The 22430-nt window shown below is 37.8% G+C and overlaps 1 protein-coding gene across 4 annotated transcripts in view; it reads left to right on the forward strand.

Moving 5' to 3' along the window:
- DLGAP2 (DLG associated protein 2) overlaps positions 1–22430 on the forward strand; it is a 312584-nt gene that overhangs the window by 276912 nt on the left and 13242 nt on the right. For all 4 annotated transcript variants that reach the window (XM_026845663.1, XM_026845660.1, XM_026845661.1 and 1 more), the window contains 3 exons: positions 11019–11104; positions 12332–12747; positions 21069–21160. In XM_026845663.1, coding sequence (XP_026701464.1) covers positions 11019–11104; positions 12332–12747; positions 21069–21160 — 594 coding nt within the window. The remainder of the gene's footprint in view (positions 1–11018; positions 11105–12331; positions 12748–21068; positions 21161–22430) is intronic.

Here is a 22430-nt window from a genome sequence, read left to right on the forward strand (position 1 = left end):
GTCCATGGAAGAAAGCCCAGTGAGTGACTGTCCATCTACTAGGAAGTATATTATTTTCTTTATAAAGTAGTAATTCCTTTTCCATTAATGTCCAAATACAATCAGAGAAAAGTATTTGGGTTAAGCATGTCATAGCTATTGATTGAACTTCACTGTTTAACATCTTAGTGTGGTATAATTTTGCTGTCTCACACCATATTAGACTCATGGGAAGGCATAGGCTTTACCAGCAAGTTGCTTATCCATTTCTCAACATAAAAGTATTAGCTTCTGCTTCTTTAGATGCAATTTAACAACAATAGTAAACTATTCAGATGGCTACTTTTCAAATGTTTTACAAATTAGTGTATCCTAAAAAAGAGACGTAGCAGGTAACAGTGAAAATCTTAAACAAGCAGTAAGTCATTTTTGGTACCTTTTAGTCCCTAACCTGAAACTTACTTTTCAGAAAGGAATAGTATCTAGTGTTGTTATCTCTTCTTTACAGCAGCTTTGCACAGTGGTATTTAACAATGTTGGTGTCTTGCTTCAGTCAGTCCTGGTATTTCAGCAATTAATTCTGAAACTTTGATTACATCACTTGATCCTGTTTCTTACTGCAGGTAATGACCAGTACTTTTCACGGGGCTCTGACCCTTTTTGATACGTGGTGTGTTTAATAATACATGCTTATAATCCACAAAAAACATCTGTTCAATGATTTCCATGGAGGCAGCAGATCTTCTGTAGCAACTTATCATCTGACGCTTGGCCCATAATACTGGTCCTCAGGTGCACATACTGAAAAAGGCAAATATTGTTTGCAACAGCGAGTCTCAGAAGGATGAGCTGTTTGTTATCTTTTGAGAAGTTCGAACTGCTTGGTTGTACCATTTGGCATTAGATAACGTTAAAATTGCAAAATTACCTTCAACACAGTATCCTGAGAATACATTATAATTGTTTGGGGGTTTTTCTGCAGTAAGTTTCAAACTTCACATTAGTGTGAAAAATACCTTTCTGCAGCATTTCTAAACAGAAAATACATTTTGTTGTATATCTGTTGCCAGGTTTGTAAGGAATAAAAACACAGGGTAAAATATTCTTATTGCAAACTACATAAATAATAATTTATGCCCCCAAAATACAGTTGAAGTATTTAATTTGTTTTAGACTTCTGCATCAAAGCACCTTAAAAAACGAGGTTTTTTATTTGCATATTTCCTTGATTGACTAAATGACTTGTTTTCTCATTAGCATGCCATGCCAGGGTAATGCATTGGATTTGCATTTATTTGCATTAATTAATTTGCTATCAGGATGGTTAATTTGTGCATTTTTTAATGCTTCATTCCATTAACACATTGGTGTTGGAATGCTTGCCAATGGAGCTTCATACAGGAGCAGAGAGGTGCAAAGATAAAGAATGACCAGCAATGTCTCTGCATGTGGACCCAGCCTAGGGCTCCCATGTCTTAGGTATAGATGATTTGTGTGGTGTACATGTAATGAAGAGAAGTCCTTTTAAAAAGTCCTGCCATACTAAGCATGTGCCATAAGAATGGTATTCACATGTAGAGGGAGTCCAAGCTCCTAGGGGAGCACTGGACTTACTACGAAGATCAGTAGCACCCGGTCTGCAGGGACAGAGAACAGCACAGACATGGTAAGCCATCTCATGGTATGTTAACTGTATCCCAGATGGGAATTTTGAACAAAAAAAGCCTCAGAAACGAAGCTTCTCCCGAAAATAGCTGTTGGGGTTTGGTTTTTCTTCACTGCCATATCTAAACCAAGAGGAATATTGTCAGTAGGCACTGGAAGAAAATGTTGATTCATGAATTCAAATGAATTGCAAAATACTGCTTCTGGGATTAAAAATTTAGTCAGCATTCTTAAGAAAATATATACAGAAAAAAGAGTAAAACTCTAGTAATACCAGAAGCTATAGTCTTCATATCTGTCTTCTATCATGACAGCAGAAGACTAACCAAAGTGTTGGAATTCAAATGGAGCATAGAGATTGTCTAGTAAAATAACCACTAAGTCAAGAACAAAGCTATTGCTAATATATTTTCAGGGATTTTGCTTGCTCTTTTGCACAACCTTGTATATATGCTATGATTAACATTCAAAAACTGCTCTAGTTATAAATTATTTTATATTAAAAGCATTTAGATTGCAAAATATATGAAAAAAATATGTCAAGAAATTGTTCCTTATTTATTTCAAGTATTTCAAAACATGCAGTCCTTTGTTTCTTCTTTATTTAAAAGACATCAAGGCTTCTCAAAAGAACCGAAACCCCGGAAGCAGATGAGATGGAAACAAATTTTGTAAGTGTGGAGGCTGATTCATGATGGTATTTTTGAAGATGAGCACTAATTGTAGCATAGAGAATGGATTCTGTCATCTTCATTTATCATCAGGAGATCATGCTTCAAAATATCTAGGGGTGTTTTTAATCTCCAGAATCTTTATTAAACAAATCGTTCTTCTAAATCAAAAGCTGTATTCAGGAGGATTAGTGCAATAACTCGCCTGCCTAATTTTTTGTGTCAAAAGAGGATCTTCTGCACAATATTTATATATATTATTTAGTAAAACTATTAACATTTTGTGGTAAAAACTTTTTTCAAAAAGCTCTGCAGTCTCAAACCAGAATTTCCCTTTAAGACAAAGCGTTTTGCACCCATATGGCATACTTACTTGGCTTGTAGAAGTCAGTTAAAGTTTTGATAACAACTCCATGGTACAGACACTATAACCTGGTCTTTAGAGTTGGAATTGACCTGTACATATATATATATATATATATATATATATATATATATACAGAGAGAGAGAGAGAGAGAGAGATGAGTTAGAATTCCCAGGCTTAGCTAGTAGTTGCATTTTGGAGTCCTCAGTTATCAGAAAGCTTAGCAGTTGGAATTGTAGTTAAAACAAAGCTATGATTATTTTAAAGCCATCTAAATTTTCACACTTTTCACAAATTACTGTTGCTCATTTTCTTAACTGCCATCTAACGTAATGAAACAATTCAAAGTGGGGAAGACGCAGACTGCTGCCTTGCACAATATTTGTTGGTTCAGAACAATTTGCCACTTAACATTAAATGTACCAAAAAAGTTACGAACAACCACAGCTTGTTTTGTTGTTACTATGAAATTTTTAGCAAAAAGTGCTTTCTTAGAAGACCAGCAGAAGTTTTCAACCCATTGTAGGATATTCTTGTGGTTATTAGCACTTACTGTGCCACACAACGTATTTGAGTAGTCCAGATGTTCTGCTGAAAACTCAAGCATGAAAGTGTAGGTTTATTTTGGTGGGTTTCTAAAATTTATTTTGAAGGAGTATATGATAAAAGTGGCTGATAAAAGTATTGGCTGATAAAAGTATTCTGTCAGTTAAGGAAAGCAGTACTAGTTAGTACTATAGTTTTATTTGAAGTATTTTTCCTACTTTGAAGTCACTGCATACAAATAAGAGCTCCCTGTACCTAAGAATGGTTACCTGTGTCCACAATTACATGTTCCTGATCTAGTGTCAAATGTAGTGTTTTCTTCCCTTTTTTCACTCTTGTTATCACTGAGAAGCCTATGCAAGAGAGGAAAGGTGAATTATTTCCCTTCCTGTGCATCATAAGAGATTGTTTATTAAATTCTAATTATAGAACAAATTGGTTACAGCAGTGAAAACGCACTGAGGGCAGTGAAGTTGCATGGGGAGAGAAAATGCCTGAAGGGCTCTTATTACGGATGCTTATGAGAGAGAACCAAAAGACCCAGGTTAAAATCTGTTTTCCTTAGAGACAGTATGTATAGAAGGTCAGACTGGAGTTTTTAGGACACCGCAATGTTATCACAGAATCAAATATCAGGTTGGAAGGGACCTCAGAGATCATCTGGTCCAAGCTTTCTGGCAAAAGCACGGTCTAGACAAGATGGCCCAGCACCCTGTCCAGCTGTATCTTAACAGTGTCCAATGTTGGGGAACCCACCACTTCCCTGGGGAGATTATTCCAGTGGCTGATTGTCATAGTGAAAAATTTTCCTCTTGTGTTCAGTCGGGATCTCCCCAGGAGTAACTTGGACCCGTTACTCCTCTTTTCCCTGTGACTCTGTGAGTCCCCATCTTCTTTGGAGCCACCCTTTAAATAATGGAACATGGTGATAAGGTCTCCCCTAAGCCTTCTCTTCTCAAGGCTGAGCAAACCCTGTTCTCCTAGCCTTTCCTCATATGACAGGCTTCTCAGTCCCTTGATCATCTCTGTGGCCCTTCTCTGGACCCTGAACAGCCTGTCCACATTTTTTTTGTATAGCAGGGACCAAAACTGAACACAGTCATGTTTCAGTGCTCCTGTTTAAGAACAGAATAATACTTTTAGCACAGAAATAAAGGTTGCTTCTAAGTAGTTTAAATTATCAGCTAAAAAAGCTTAGTAAATACTTTGAGGGAATAATTTAGTCTGTTCATGCATCTTTTTCTAGAGTGAGTGCCTATAAACAAACCAAGATTGATTATAACAAGCAAGCTATTTGCATTAGTGATTTGCATTTATTCAGATAATTTTATGTTAGTATAATTTACTTGTGGATCATTTATTACCAAGACAGCGCCAGTATCTGATACTTAGTTTTCAAATTTGAGCTGGATCAGTCATCAGTGACTGATCACAGAGGATTCATAGTATTGTCTGCCCCTTGTACTGGCAGCAAAAAAAAAAACATGCAGGAGAGTGTTAGGCCTTTGTGAAAGGTAAGACAAATAAGACAGAAATAATCTCAAAATGCTCCATTACATTTACTATTAATATTATAAGCCTCATGGGCATACTGTAAGCCCATTAGACAACATTTTTCATGGCATAAAGTGCCACATTTTTTAAGTTTTAGTTCTTTGTTTGCAAGGAAAGAACAAGATGACATGCTATATTAGATCTACTCCTTTATTCTGCTTTTGGTCAGTGTCTGGCTATTTTCTTATTTCCTCTTCTGTGTGAGATTCCCTCATAACCAGATAGACATAATTTGTCACATTATTTTGCTTTACTAAGGTTGTGGACCAGTTTGCAAATATTAAGGCTTTTAGAACCCATGCAAATATTAAAACATAAATGAATTGTGGAGAATAACAACAGATTTATTAAGACTTATTTGAGTTTCAGGAGCCACACAATCAAACCAAATGCATTACTTTTTCTCCTCTGCTCATTTGAATCTAGCCCGGCCAATCTGATTAAACCTAAAGAATTTCCTGCTGTCTTCTAGCAGGAGTCTTTATAGTATCTGTCATTCAGAAATGCAATTTATTTGTTCATTTGTTTCTTTGTAAGTGCAAATTATTTTGTTATTTCCTACTTTTACTTGTGTTGGCACTTACCTTCAGTTCCCAGATGTATTTTTTTTGTTGGTTGTTACAATATTTGCAATCCTAGATTGCGCACACACAAAAAAAATTTGGCATTCTCCTGCTGTTACAAGGCACAGTGAGGAAATGAAAGCATTAAAATATGAAAGCAATCATCAGGTCATTTAGTCAGTGTCAGCCTTGGCAAGCTGGAGGGAAGGATAATTTGGCAAGAGTTTATATTTAGAGGTAACTAATGTAATTTTTATTTTGATACCTGAGCCATCATTTTTCTGATAATTTTGTTTTGAATAAAATTTTAGAGCAGATTACTTCATTTATGTCTGTAAATTCTGAGTGTCAATTGCATATTGGGCAAATTATTCAGAATATACTTCTAGGTGAAATACCAATAAGAAAGCACTGGAAAACAGGCAAGATGAAAAAGACTTTTTCTTGCTCTGTTGTATCAATGGAAAATACCAGCCAATCTAAAATATAAAAGGGAAATATGCCTCCACACATAAGAAGCAGAGTTCAAAAGACATGCTATCTGTTACCAAACCAAACAATGTAGCTGGCAAAAACAGATATGCTTTTGATATGCAATACAGAAGAAAATGGTGTGTTACCAGTCTGCCTGCTTTGTTCCAGCAACATCAATTGGCCAAATTGATGTTCTCTGTAGGGACTGTCCCTTGTTTATATATTTAGACCATCATGTTTCCAACAGCACTATGTCTGAGCTGCAGAGACATCCTCGTGGAAAGCAAAAGTCTCTGTCCATTAACCATTGCTCACCTCTGCAGTGTTACTAGCTGTATGCAATCCCCACGAGGATGATACCATCGACCTTCCTTAGCCTATTTCCGTGTCCAGCAACCTGGGCTCCACTTCATCCCTCAGGACTCATTCAGTGGGTCCCAAGGAGTATAGGATGTAGAAATGGTCATCCTCAGGATATCACTCTATGAAGGAAGTGCAGCGCTTTAAAAGGAACTGAAGACAAAGACTGACACATGGGGAGATGTCAGATTGGTTTCTTTTGTCTGGCTTTGGTTTATGTCTGGTCTGGCACACAGTGTCTGTCCCTCCATGCTGAGTCATGTGAGTGAGCTGGAGGCCCTGTGTTCCCATCTGTTCAGCTTCTTCAGCCTGGCCACCCACAAATCTCTTTTCCCTTGTCAGATCTTCAGGCTTGTAATGCTGTGAAGCCTGAGCTTGCAACACTGACACCATCATCTGGAGCGGTGGTTGATTCAAACAGTTTCAAGGATCTTGATCAACAATCCCACAAATGGAAGTAATGATGTTGGTCCTTTCCTTGGACCCAGTCCAACAGAATCATAGAATAGAATAGAATCATAGGATGGTTTGGGTTGCAAGTGACCTTAAAGATCATCTAGTTTCAACCCCCCTGCCATGGGCAGGGACACTTTCCACTAGAGCAGGTTCCTCAAAGCTCCATCCAACCTGGCCTGGGACACTTCCAGGTAGGGTGCAGACACAACTTCTCTGGACTACCTTTTCCATCTCACCACCCTCCACAGTAAAGAATTTCTTCCTTATATCTAATCTGAATCTACCCTCTGTCAGTTTAAAACAGTTACTCCTTGCACTATCACTACACTCCCTGATAAAGAGTCCCTCCTCATCCTTCCTGTAGCCCCCTTTAGGTACTAGAAGGCTGCTACCAATACCCCCAAGTCCTTCTCTGCAGGGATCTCAATCCATTCATTGCCCAGCCTGTATCTGTGCTTAGGATTGCCCTGACCCATGTGCAGGACCCTGCACTTGGCCTTGTTGAATTTCATGAGGTTCGCACAGGCGCACCTCTCTAGCCTGTGAGGATCCCTCTGGATGGCATCCCTTACCACACCACTCAGCTTAGTGTCATGTGCAATCTTGCTGAGGGTGTACTCAATCCCACTGTCCATGTCCCCAAGAAAGATGCTAAATAATCCTGGTCCCAGTGTGGACGCCTGAGGGACACTACTCATTCCTGGTCTCCACTCAGACATTGAGTTGCACTCTTTGAGTGCAACAGTACAGCCAATTCTTTATCGTCTGAGTGGCCCATCCATCAAATCAGTGTCTCTCTGTTTTAGAGACAAGGATGTCATATGGGACAGCATCAAATGCTTTCCACAAGTCCAGGTAGATGAAGTCAGTCACTCTTCCCTTATTTGTAACTCTGTCACAGAAGGCCACCAAATTTGTCAGATATTGTTTGCCCATAGTGAAGCCATGTTGGCCATCCAACAGTCCTAGCTGTGGTAGGTCCAGAGCAATCCGGGTATACTGACTTCATCATACCATTAACACCAGCATCTTACCTTGTGTAAAGAAGCCTTAAGAACCCCGACAGAGTCAATTACTTTTTCCACGCCTTGGGATTGCCATTCACAATCAGTTATACTGTGATTCTCCTTTACACTGCCATTAGACATTGTCAGAAGCATTGCCATGTGAGGCTGTGCACAAAGACCCAGTCTCTTCTCCAACCTTTGACTAACTGGTCATAGCACTTTGACATTTTGTCCTGCTTCTATAAGGAGACATATGGAGGCTCAAAGTCACCCTTACTACTTACTGTCCAAAATGTCCAGGTTTTATTGATTATACTACAAACTTCTGAGGTTGGAGGTATAAAAGGAAGTCTCTGTTCCCTCTGTCACTGCCCTGAGACATATTACCCTCATCACTGGGACACTGTGAAGTTAGAGCCTGCTCGTATAGTTACCTTTCACTGTGTTCATTTTGCAGAAAATTCATCCTCTGCCTTCTGTCACAGAACTTTTGTTTCCATGACTTAGGAAACAGTGCTCAGACTTTCATACATCCTCCTGAAGAATGCACGAAACTGAATGTTCCCATAACCTGACATCAACACTACCAGATACCTGACTATCTTTGCTAAATCTGTAAGACCATAATGAAATCCACTAATATTTCTTGGTAATTGCCTGCCTTCTGCCTGTTCACTACAAAGACAATAGACTGGAAATGCTCAGATCAGATTTCCTATATCACTACCACCTACTTTAATAACCACTGCACCTTCTCAACATAGGAAGAAATCTTGATTTTGAGATCATGGTCTTCAGCATTCCTCTAGTGTCATCTTCCAAACTGCCAAGCACTTTCTGTTCTTTAATAACAGAAATTACAGTCTCCTTTGTCACTCTCTTCCTCCAATAAGTGCTTTATAGTGACTCCATCTGAGATCAAGCTAACTTCTCTGACTTTTTCACAGGTTACATGATGCATCAGCTATGGCTTGGAAGGCCATGGTCTCTGCAATTTTAACAAGATCTCCCAGTCTTCTTATCTCCAGAAGGACACTAAATCCTTGGTTGAAGATGTGCCCTTTGATGACATTATTTGTTGTAGTTTAAACACTGCAAGTTCCTAAATTATGTGTTTTAACCCAGACTGACTCTGGTTGCTTTGGGGATGAAGCCCAATACCATAGCTCTTAACAACAGTTGAGACTTCCTGACTGCTCCAGATGTTGCTATGGATTTCTACATCAAAAAACTTCCTCCAGAAATTTTTTCCCCACCTTAGATATCATCTTCCTGCTAGCACTCATACAGGTGCGCCCAAAAGCCACAGTGTAAGCATTTCATGTTATCTGCTCTTCTTCACTACCTATCATCTCCTGTCCCTTTGAGAATGTTGACTTCACTCTTCAAAACATGTCTATGCATATTTGACAGAGCTCTCATCACTGTAGTCAAGGCTGCAAGTGTAATTTCCCTCTCCACTCCCCCTCAACAAGCTAGATGAGTATCTCATTCTTGGCCCAGTTAATTCATTTCTGCTCACCTGTCACTAATGAAGATGTTTTATGTGCAGCTTTTCTCACATCCCTGAAAGAGTTAAGTGAGTGCCTAGTCCCTCAATTAGACTTGAACTTATTATTTAAGACTGTTTGGAACCCTTCTATGCTATAAATAATGGTGTCTATCCTGATAGATATCTCTCATGCTAAGAAACTGGACCGTATGGCTGTTCTACTTATAGCAGTGTTCTTTCAGCAGAGGGTGACCCTCCAAGTACAACTTAAACTTCTCACCCATGTTGCAGACAAGACTCACCTTAACTAGGAGACCAGCTTGCCTGTTTTTTGGTTGGTTCTTGTGTTGTTTTTTCTTCCCCAAGATGCCTGTGGTTGAGGCTTTTTCTCACTGTCAACATCGAGAGGGATCTTTCTTTTTATACTGACACCAAATCCTGGAGACTGTTACCAAATCTGATATCTTAGTTCTCTCAATGTGTTGCCTGTCCAAGTGAACATACACAGCTTCCATGCATTGCCAATGTGGAAACAGCAGCGCACGCTTTCTCCTAGACCTCATGCAGAATAAATGGAATGGATGGTAAATATGTCTTTCCCTGACAGCTGCCACACTGAGCTTCTGGCAAACCTGTGCCTGACACTACAGTGTACAATTGTTAACATGCTGTTAACATTTACTAAAGAGTTTCTGCACTGTTTTCATGAACATCTTCAGTCCCCACACCCAGGTAAATATGAATGTGTACTGATTATTGGCTGGAGTTCCCTTCCATGTGAATGTACATGGAGCTACAGTTTGAAGATGGAATGAGAAGTTACCAGCAACTGGCTTCTTCAAGTAGTCCACATGTACATTCACTTTCCACCCTCCTTCCCCCTTCCAGAAACCTGGCGGGATTGGGACTCTGCAGCTGAGATACAGCTGCAAAGGCCATTGGGCTCCTTCCAGAGGTGCCTGTGACTGCTGCAAAATTAAGTTATCTTGTCTTCATAATAAGATACACTCTTTGAATTCATGCATGGAGTATGCAAATTGAAAAACTGGTTGCTGATTTTTTTTTATTTAACACTGAAAATATCATTCAGAATGAAAAGTCGGTTCTATTCTTTTTCTTTTTTCCCGACTCTCCCTCGATTCAGTATAATTTGCATACTGCAGCACTCGTTATGTCTATGTCAAAGACTTGGGGGCGGTATGGTGGTGGGTAGTGTTATATAAAATCCCACAGAAACTTGCAAAAGTAATGCGGTCTCAGTTATGAAGAAAACTCTACTCTGAATGTATTTCAGTAAGTGTATTTCAGATGGGAATACTATAAAAAGTGCATAAATTAGTTGCTTGATATAGCATTTTCAGGACCATGTTATTAAAAAAGGTGAGATATGGCATTCTGCTGTATCCTTCACGTCATTTAAATGGTTCTATATTTGTCAACGCAGTTGTCAATGAAATTTCATTGCAGCATTTCTTTTTATCACTTGCAAATTTATCAGGCTACTTGAGATTTTATTTTGTTTTGTAAATCAAGGACTATAATGAGACTGTTTTATAATAATATAAAAAGAGTCTATCATTTGGATTCCTCGTTCTTAGAAAAAGTTCTTCCAGACCAAGCTTAGTCCCTGCTTCCACTGAGTAATTGCATCTGCTTAGGTTTGAAATCGTGAATTACATAGAAGAAAAGTACTTTTGCAAAGCTTTATAAAACACAGAACCAAAACTATTATACCAGGCTGAATACCTATTTAATTTATGTTACTGTTCTAGGTGTTTCTTAGCATTAAGAGAGGAAATATATAATTAATTTTGAATTAGTGCAGGTAGAAATAGGGCTGAGTTGTTGGTCCTCACTCTGCAGATGTATCTTTTGTGTTGAATTAGGTGGAAACAGCAACTGATTCAGATACTGAAAGCAGAGGCCTACGGGAATACCACTCTGTTGGAGTACAAGTAGAAGATGAAAAACGGTAATTTAAGAATATACAAAAATCTGTAGTCTTTTATAACACAACACACATTTGTAAGCAGAGTTAATAAACATCTGGCATGTGCTGCCCCTAAATAATTCACAAAGCCAAATTTCTTATAGGCAAGCTGGTCATTTGGTAAAATTTTTAGAGATTATTTAGCAGTTGCTTAATACTTAGTTAACTTTCCAGTCTTTAATTGGAGGGAAGGTAGTAAACGTTTTAAATTAAAGTACTGGATGAATATAATTTGTTGGCATAACAAATTCAAAAAGCTGTCTATTAGAATACTTTTCCTTTGATAGGACCCCTCACACTGATCCAGGCTTTCCCAATCCACACAGAGTGATACAGCAGTTAGGAGGTAACCCATGGTACCTTCATCCTAAACTAGAATCAGCTTTTATGCTTGTTCAGTCTTTCTCTAGGTTTGTAAAACTGCTGGCCCACGTACTAACCCACAGTTTATCTGTGGCAGGCACTGCCTATTAAGTACTGGACTGGGACCATTATCTCATTTCATGGCAGCTGTCAGTATCTGACTTCTAATTACCTTTTACCATCATTGACTAGAAGTAATTTGAAACAATAGTCTCAGATGTGAAAAGATTTCACAAATAATGTTTGCTTCTTTGTCTAATTTTTTTTTACTTAAAGCTTTTCTAAAATGTCATTATTTGGTGGCATATCACATTAGAAAATCAACATTTAATAGCTGTCCTATGAGGCAAGTAAAAAATACCACAGTCTTAAACCTGTTGCTACTATTTTTCTTTTATTAGAGGATCCTCAACAGTCCTAACTTAGGAAATTTTCAGATTTTGTCTAATTAAAATTCTTAATATTTATTTTCTTTATATCCATGTACTTTACAGACTTCTGTCAGGAAATGTAATCTTGCAGTTCTGTTAGTTAGTTCCAGTTCATTTAGTAATGATACATGATATTTTGAATTATCACAATAAATCAATATATGCTTCCAGTGACAATTTAAATTATTTTCTTTTGTATCTTTGCACAGATTAATGATGCCACTATGCATTTTGGTTTTCCTCTGTTTTTACTCATTGTCTTATTTTAGTGCGACATGCACAAAGAAAAAATATTTAACATGAAGTCCAAGGAGAAAACCAAAATCCATTCACTGAAACATTATTCTATGCCTCTGTATAATCACATATGTATTTATATGTCTTAGTCTCTTTTCTTTCTTCCCTCTTCACCAAGACACGGTCGATTCAAGCGCTCAAACAGTGTAACAGCAGCTGTCCAGGCTGACCTGGAACTGGAGGGTTTTCCAGGACATATCACCATGGAGGACAAGGGACTTCAGTTTGGTTCATCGTTCCAGCAGCACTCAGAGCCCAGCACACCCACCCAATACAGCGCAGTGAGAACTGTACGGACACAGGGACTGTTCAGTTACAGAGAAGATTATAGGACCCCAGTTGACACCTCAAACCTTCCACCACCAGAACCCTGGCTAGAGCCAGCCATTGAGACAGTAGAGACTGGTCGAATGTCTCCTTGTCGACGGGATGGATCTTGGTTTATGAAGTTGCTACATACTGAAACTAAGAGAATGGAAGGATGGTGTAAAGAAATGGAAAGAGAAGCAGAAGAAAATGATCTTTCTGAAGAAAGTAAGAACATTTCAGTATCTTTTCTTATAGATGTCTGCTAAAATAAGAAATTGGTTAGGATAAAGTTGTGGTCTGTAGTTTATCCTTACTCATTTTGGAGTAAGAAAGATACTATACAGAACCATTAGAGAGAAGACCCCTGTCCTGCAACTGACTGTGCAACCTGGTGTTTTCCAGAGTAAAGTTTTGTAGAAGTAGTTGAGGACCCAACTGTAGAGACAAGCACAGGTTCAAAGTCTGGTTTTAGAAATGGCTCAAATGGTACAATAGCTCCATCCACAGCTCCAACTCTGACACAGTCTTCCCACTCACTTCTATGGCTCCAGTGTTCGACCCTTTGACAGAGTACACAAGGAGATCCTATGTGAACATTTTTTTTCTGTTTTCCTGAAACCTGAGAATTTGCCTGTTATTGACGAACAGTCATTTTTAAAATATTTTCATTCCTTTACAGGCACTTGTGCCTATCTTAAAGGGTCTGTTGGAAGAACAGAAAGGAGTAGGCAAGAACAATAGTTAAAGCACTTCTGCAGTTACACAGGCATATGCACTATTAGATAGTTCAGCTGCATTTTCTTATTATAATTTTGTCAAGAATCGTTATTATTCTCTCACATCTTGTGGACACCTTGAAAGGAGTGATGGGATAAAGTGAAAAATAATGTAGACTATTTTGGAACAAGATCCAAGACAGCACTAATGATAGTAATATATCAAAGTGGTCCTAACATGCAGTAGCCAGCTCCCTGTGATTCCCTCTGAGGTCAATTATCCTTGTTCTTCAGGCTTAGTTTTAGAAATATTTCAGTCCCTGCAATCTGAATTATTGTCTTGGCTGAGATTTTCTCAGATCACAAATTAGTTCATATAGGGTTTTTTTACTAGGATCTTTTCCTGCACTCTCATGAATCTCACCATCACCTCTGAAAACTCTTTTCTGATCATCTTCTTTCCCCCTCACTGAGTTCTTGCTATGATCTACCCTCGGGTCTTGGGCCAGGCTGCGTGGTAACTAAAAGGCCAATTTCTATTTCTTGTGCTGACCTCTTCAAAAGAAAGGATGTCTACATTTTTACCTCATCACTTTTTATTTTACAGCCATACTTCTGCACTTTATTGTGCACAAGTCTGCCAAGTAACAACATAGGATTTGAGGTGGGGGAGAGAATAAGGCTGTTTTTCTTCGTTCAGCCTCCAGTGCTTTCTGGAGTGTAGGTTTTTGTCCTTATTTTCATCATGGCAGAGCTGAGCTGAGAATTTTCCCTTTGCATTCATATTGTGAAGACTTTAATACTCTCCTAGGGGCTGTTAAAGTACGAATAATAAAATATTTTGCTTTGCTTAGCCCATGTGAGGATTTCCAAGCCTTCTTTCTTAATGGTTGGTTTTTTAATACTTCTTTTTATCGTATACGTCTTATTTTTCAAGTCCCCAAATCTTTGCACTGCTGAATACTGACATTTCTCTGCCATCATGGAGTATCCCAAAGCACCTGCTTTCAAGGTTGCCTGTTACTGATGTGGGGACATGAGTGCTTACAATCTGAACCAGAAATTCAAAGAGCAAGACTTTAATCTCCTTAGAGTAAAATTATTAGGGAGCAAAGGGGAGAAACACACATGTGGTAAGCCCCTCTCTGCCCCTAAGAGGCTAGTGAGAAGTCTGCAGGCAAGGGGTGGACTTTTCCCACCTCCTCTCTCTGCAAGCTCTTCCTCATGCACAGCCCTAATCAAATCTGCAGCCACATGAAATAAGCACTGGAAGCACTCTCACGCCAGTACTCCTTCATTCAGAAACACACATAGGGAATTAACAATTTTACTCTAGAATACAAAGCTGTGTACTACATTAAGAAAACTTGGAGGAGCTGATTTTAGCTGCCTATCTCTTCCTAGGTGCAGAACCAGCCTCTCTCCCACCATGTGAACCTATGCTCTTGCACTCCAGAAATACATTGAAACACCTTACTGCATGGGGAGATGGCGATTAGGAAGATAGTTTTCAGTAAACTGTACAGAGGACATGAAGACAAATGGGACTTCAGCATTTTTTATTAATATTTGGAGTTAGTGACACCCTTTTAACCTAGAACATTTCAGTCTGAAAATGAAATGGAATATCAGGATTTTATGTTACCCTCTTTACGGAGTGACTACTCTGTAAGAGAAAAAGAGCAATTCTCTGATACAGTTACTAAAACACAACTAAAACAGACCCTTGAAATCCTCTTTTAAAACCAACCAAAATGGGTTAATTACTTGTGTTTGGGGGAACATTTTGACTGCCATAATAGGTTAGAGAAATTATTATAGAATAGGTCTATACATATGCAAAATCAGATGTTTGTCTTCAGCTGATTGTCAAAAGTATCACCCAGACATCCGATTTTTCATTTTGTGTGACTCATTTCAAGAGATTTTCCTTAAATAATTTCAAAATTACATTATATTTGAAATGCTATCCCTTCACCTAATATAGCTTACATCAAGTAAAAGGAACTTCTCAAATAATTATTTTCACCAAGGGAATGAGCTTCAAAGCATTTTAAAATTTTAGTATGAATAATTTTTTCCTGTTGAGTCTTTGACATATTTTGTATCCCCAGTTTGAGCTATGGAGGTTGAAAAGTATGTATCCACAAGAATTGAAGTTTAATGATATCCCAACATGAAATGTGTCTTGACATATTTAAGCATTTAGCGGTTCCCTGAAGAAAATACATGCAAATGGGGGAGCCAGAAGCAACTGAATATGTTTTTCCATCTTCCAGCAGGAGCTACTATTCCCAAAACACTTTGCAGCAAAGTTTGCACATTCAAACTGTCATTGTTAATGTTGAATCATTCATTTTCAGCCTAGGTATATTAATTGTACCTGAAGACCAAATATAGCTTTACATGTCATAGGAGAAGGCTGTCTTTAGCATATCATTTCGATTTAGTTTTAATCACGGGAAGAGTTAAAATAGAACTGTATTTTAGAAAACAATTTCATTTTCTGCATTTACACAATAGCCCTGAGATCACAGACTGCTGTCTGATTGCTATATTGATTTTTTCTTTCAGTGTAGCTTTTCTCCCATAATGTTGTTTTAAGAACCTCACTCACCAGGTCTTAGAAAAGGAGAAGATAATCATTGCAGTAAAAATAACCTCTCTTTCTTTTCACAGAATTTGTTTATTTGGTCAGTTGCCATGAATTGTGTTTTGGAGTCTCTGTAAAGTTCATATATTGTTTGTGGGGGTAGTTATATGTGTTCTTAGTGTTTATTATAACACATAGATAAATATATATATGTGGCTGTAACTGTTCCCAGGGTAAGTCATCTGATCATTTGCACTAGCAGAGTGCCTTCAAACAAAAAGATGTGTTTCTCCAGGGTGCTGACTGGAGTTTCAGTTTTACACCCTGAAAATTGTGTTTGGCTGTGACTGATGTCTAGGTGATGACAAGAAAAACACTCTCAATTGTCACAAAGCTATTGCAAACCAAGAGGGCCAGGACTGTGCTGACTGCGAGCTCTATGATGGGAGCAGGGAGACTGGCGCAGGGAGGGGGGGAGTAAGCGAGCCCAATGGGGAGCCACAGTCCCTGCCCACAGCTTGTAGGCAAGGACTGGCAGAGGGAAGCAAAAGACATCCTGGGCTTCTGAATGCCACATATTTGGCCACTGAAATATTTCAATACACAAGGCAAATAGAGAACAGCCACACAGAGTTTACTCTCATATAAAAGTCCTAAGATAGCAAAAAAAAATTAGCTATAGTATAAGCTATGCCAGCAGAGGGTGGTTTTGCTGGTATCTTCTGTATTGTGGTTAGGAGGTCTGCTGGCATAGCTACATAGTAAAGTGATCTCTAATGGGAAAAAAAAAAAAAAAAAAAGCATTAGAGTGAGAGCTCAAAATATCACCCTTCTCTCCTTCTCTTCCCCTACCCCTTCATTCCATGGATGTTGGATTTTTCCTTGCTAATCCTCTGTCTGATATTTCCACAGTACTGCAAGGGCTTTACTAACACAGCCAAATAGTAACAGAAAACATAAGAGTTAAATCTCCCATAGTTTGGGGGAAAAAAAATTACAACCAATTTATTTTAGTATATTCAACAATTAATCATCCATAAAAGCTTTTTTAGGTATTTGACCAAATATGGGTTATCCTTTATCCAAAGAGAAATTACTGACATAATTTCGTAATGCTTTTCACAAACCTATCCTTCAGGAAATATTGAAATTTACATTTGGAGTGTTGTGAATGACTACAGAATGTCTTAATTGCCCTGAAACAGTCTTTAAAGTCAATAAAATACAGTCCCATAGTGTGGAATCTAAGAATTACTCCTGGAATTTGTATTGTTCTGCTCAAATTTTCTCCTTTTTGAACTCATCTCCATTGAGGTAAAAAGCAAATTTTCCCTGAGTCCCACTTGGTGCACAAAGATCCCATTGCCCTAACTACCCTTCAGAGCACTACTAACTGGTAGCTGTGTTGTCCTAAAACGTCATCTCACACTAAACATTATACATTTATTATTACACGTACCTGCTGAGTTGATAGTGAAAAAGACATATATTTCTGAAGATTACTAATTGTAGGTTTAGAGATTAGACAAGTATCATGTCCTGCTTTGAGTTACAAGGATGAGCTAAATGCCAGTTTCAGTATTTTTTCCAGGCATATTTTCTCAGATTGTTTGTATAGCAATTTATTTACAAATGGGGGGGCGGGGGGGGGGGAAGTAACAATCAAATTGAATGAATATTTCAATACATACGCATCTTTTAAATAAACAGTAATTAATACCAGAGGCAGATTTACTGTTAGTAGTTTCTCACTGCTGGTGCAGCAGTGGCACAACTGAGCAAAACTTCTAACCTGTCAAGAATAGAGTTTCAGCATCTGACTATAATCTTTGTTTCATCAGTATAGATCTAACTTTTCCCCCTCTATATTTGTGCTATGAAACCAGTTTTAATTACAAGACTTTGCAGCATTTCTCAAGCAATACAACACATATATATTACTTGCAATTTTGTAATATGTTTACTGCAGGGGAAAAGACACCATTGTGTTAATTATGCATGCTGTACACAGGCAATTTACACAATCTCTATCTAGGGTATAAATCCTGAGTCTGCTCCTATTGCAGTCATGGTCAGAGTTTTGTCTGTAGTCAGAGCAGAAGCCATACAGCATCACACAACAAAATGGAGTGCTTCATACACGTCAGGGAGCAGAATTAAGGTTGTGTGAGTCTTTTGTGATATTCAAGTAAATATAACATTATCTTAATGAAGGGAGGTATATGAATCATAAGAAATTACATATATTTATATGTGTTGGTAGATTTTATCATAATTTATTTACAAGCAAAATCTTCTAGGCATCACCAAACATCTCGATCTCTCCAGTCTCTAACATTCATCATTCTTTCATGGAGATAATCAATCTGCACTCATCAGAATAATTCCCCAATGCATGAAATTAATAACAAGGCTTTGACTGTCTATTAATATTGTGCTAAAGATTATGAGTTGAAGTGTTTTAATACTTTAATTTAATTACAGCGAAAGCAGAGTAGCATGCATATGAGAAATTTTAACTTCTGTGTTTTATTATGTCTGATTTACTTGTTGAAACAGAAATAGAGTTAGATCTTTAGTAAATGGTAGGGCTGTAATTATACATGTGTCTTCACCACTGTGATTCAGTGACACATGCAAGTAGCCCAGAACCACTGTCTTTCTTACACCCCCAACGGATGTGTATATCACACCAAAATGCTTGTCTTGTCTTGTCTGACTGGGCTTTAAATCACTAATGCTTGTTTACATGATCCTTCAGGATAACAAAGATAAAACAAATGTTTACTTAATATGAGGGTTGAGGTAACTGTGAGATTCACTAGAAAATACCAGTCATGTATAGTCTGTCAAGATCTACATTTCTGCAGTAGGGCTAAAGCCAGTTCCTCTTACTCAGCCTATGTATTTGAGCTATGAACTCTAAAATTCAGCAGAGGAAACTAAAACTGAACTTTACTCACTATGAGACAGGCACTGTGATCATCAGCCTACAGAATCATCCTCACTCTCTTTCTGCCCAGTGAATAGTTGAACTGAGCATTGAACAGGCAATGTGAGGGACCTGCTACAGCATAATTCCCTATCCTGGCAAAGAAGACTCACCCCACGCTGGGAGTTTGTCTTATGTCCTGAGATACAGAGCATCGAGGGAAAAGGAGGATACCAGGCTGTTTGTCACTTAAGTCTTTGCCTTTATTAAAAATGCTGAAAACCAAATTAAAGCAATTTGTTTCAGATTAAATGAAACATTTCTTTTTTTATTTAGGCTTTTGTTTGATTTCTCAGGTTTTAACACCCAAAACATTATTATCCATATGCCAATAAATCTACAGAGGAAAGTGAATGGTTTGGTGATCAAAAACCCCAAACCAATTAAAATGTTGTATTTCATTTGGCCAACAAACAAAACCAAAACCCTAGCAAATTACTCATGCAGCCCTGAACTACTTAACCCTTTCACAAATGAGTGCCACACAAGACTGATGAATTATGCATATTGCTATTTAATTTAGTGTTGTGGCACAGCTGTATTGTTAGTCTAACAGAAAATGGAATAGAGTTTGAGAACCACAGCTCTACATATTAACACATGCTTTTAAAGTTACAGAGTTTGTATGCTTCCACAGAACTGGAGTCTAAAACTTCCAATTTATGTCTTGTTGCTACTAGTGATTAAGCAGATGTTTCACTTGTCTGGAGAAAACAGAATTAAAATGTAATACCTACTACCAAAATAATTCTGTTTTCACACATCACTCGGTCCCTTCCTATACTTATTCTAAGCAACAACAAACTATTAAGCCCTTCCAGAGTTTAATGTTTTCTATATCAGAGGCTGCAGATCAGTTCTGCTGTACTATTGTAGCTTAATTCCACCCTTTGCACCCTGTTTGAATTATCAATTTGGTTTCCTCAAAATTAATTAAAAGATGTCAGAGTAATTCCTGTCTCACCCCTGCCCCTACCTCTCTCTATCTTTACCCTAAACATTATTTAAATTCCGGGAAGTTCTTTGGATAAAACCAATCTTCCGCAGCTTGTAATGCTTTTTAAAGTGTTGCTTTTTCAGCATAGAAGTGGATGTGGAGGAAAGGAAGTGTAGGAAAGGACGTGTAGGAAGGAGGTGTAGGAAAGTGTATTGCTACCTACCAAAGTATGATATTTATCCCAGCAAATGTGGGAGTCCAGGAGTTAGTTTTCTAGGGATAAGCCAGTCCCCTTAGGCACTTGTCAACAGAAAGAAATAGGCATCTCCAGGAAGAGATTCAGTTCATCTAAAAATAAGTGCTTAACATGGCTGAGCTGAAGAGCTCAGATTACTGATTATAGAGCATCCAGAAATTTTGATTTAGAGATAAGTCTTGGAAGCAAAGTCAAGTAAAATGAATTTGGTCCTTTTCCCCAGTGCTTATACACACTGTAAATGGCAAGTGCACTGACAGTGGGGAAAGCCTAATAAACCATGTGGGCTGATCACAATTCAGCAAAGTCCTGGAGCACCTGCTTGTGCCCCACTTTGTCTGGAGCTCCTGTACTTAGGACTTTGTGTTTTTTCCTGGTTAGGCAACCTATAACTCCTAATGGGGAGATAAGACATGTCTCAGAGACATGATTCCTCTGAGGATCTCATCCTTATGGTAGGAGTATCTTACGTTATAGTTTAATGTATTAACCTTAACCCCAGAACAGATAGGATAAAGAGTGCTCACCCAGGGATCATCCACACAATTGAGTGGTCATCTGTAATTGCAGAACCAAAAGATATTATGTGAGGTACATGTAGAGCTCCCACTGACATCAGAGGGAACAGGCATCTAACTGGTTCTTGGGGCAAGGCTATTTCATCAACTTTCCATTTACATGAGCAAATGTAAATGGGGAGGGAAGTATCATCTAGTTTGAAATTTGATTGTTCTCAGAAACATAGGTATGTATGTCCACTTCAGGAAGCTGTTTGTGATCTCTTATTTTTTTTTCTACTTCCTTAAATACAGTCTTATCTGTTCTGAGTTATTAACATATCATTTGTTATTGCCAAAGGGTAAGATGCCACAGAGCTTTCCTATATCCCAATCTTTTTCAAAAATATTTTATGTATATAATCACAAGAAATAAAACCAAATATTTACTTCCCTTATAAAATAAACAGTAATTTCAGCTACATATTTTTTGAGCTAGATTTTGCATTTACTGACAAAAGACATCTATTGGTAATAACATGTCTGTATGCTTAGTCCTAGGTAAGATCCGAAGTGCTGTTGGAAGTGCTCAGCTCCTCATGTCTCAGAAATTCCAGCAATTTTATTGGCTTTGTCAGCAAAATCTGGTAAGTCAACATATCTGGTCATTCCTGAAGAGTTTGAGACTATTCATCCATAGATATTCCACAAAACAACTTTGAATTTTAGAATTTAATATTTTTACTTCAAAGGCAACCACAAAAACAAGTGTAGCGAACCCAAAGAGTAGTGTTCTGAAATGTCATTTTTATGTCTCACATTTTGTCTTACTGGTCCTTTTTCTTTTTAACTTAATCCTTAAGTGTGGTGTTAGTACATTTTTTTACATGTAATTTCAGTTATTTCAGTCTGGCTGTGTTTTGTCTTTTCTTCTTTTTCTATCTTTATTAAAGAAACAAAAATGAGAAGGGAACAAATGCAAGTTTTCTGAGACATAATATTATGGCTTATTTTTGTAATACCCTAAAATAGTAACTATATTTCTGGTAAGAAAGGAGAAATTTTTTACATTACAGTAAGTGGAGAATAGTAAAATAGCAGAATAGTGGAGAATACGTGATCCAGCTTTCTACCTACCTGAAAATAGGACTGCTCTTGGAAATGGAAATATACATAATGTTCCTAAAATTGAGTTTCATAATTTGCATTGCCAATTATATGTAACATGTCCTAGGGCTAAAGGAACAGATGCAATATATTACCTATGAGAGTTACTGCTATTGTTCTGGAAGTTCATTATAGACTAATTCAATTCTAAATGTTATCTTCATTAATATGACAGCAGCCATCAGTGATACAAACGCTGTGGCAAGATAGTACTAACCAAAAGAAGAACATAATTCTTCTAGATACAGTTAGTGGTAGAACACCTTCCTGTGGCTCACTCAAAAATTAAGTGTAACTTTCACCTTTCAACTGCCCTTACACCTCATATATCGAAGGTGATGAATTCTGTTGCATGCATGACAGCAGACATGACCTATATGTCTGGTTAGATACATTTCTTTACTTGTTAGTATTTGCCACATAAGTTTTTAAGGCTAGCCATTAATTCTGCAGAGACCTACTTGCTACTTTCCACCCATACAGTTAGACATCCAGAATTCCTGAAACTGCAATCAAATATTACTGAGAAAGTCATGCCAAAAATGTCCTACCTTCTGATAGAAAATGATAAGATATATGGTCCTCATTAGGAAAGAATCCAATTATCCACTTCAAAGACTCTGTCAAAACAAGAATTTTAATAGCTGTTACAGAATGACAGAGGAAATATGCAAAGTCAGGCAAGCAGGAGATGACCACATTTGTAGTATCAAATACATCATGTGTACTCCCTATCTAGTCATTTGTTTC

Source organism: Athene cunicularia (assembly GCF_003259725.1).
Source record: "Athene cunicularia isolate RWA chromosome 3 unlocalized genomic scaffold, athCun1 chr3_part1, whole genome shotgun sequence".
In the NCBI taxonomy this organism is placed as follows: domain Eukaryota; kingdom Metazoa; phylum Chordata; class Aves; order Strigiformes; family Strigidae; genus Athene; species Athene cunicularia.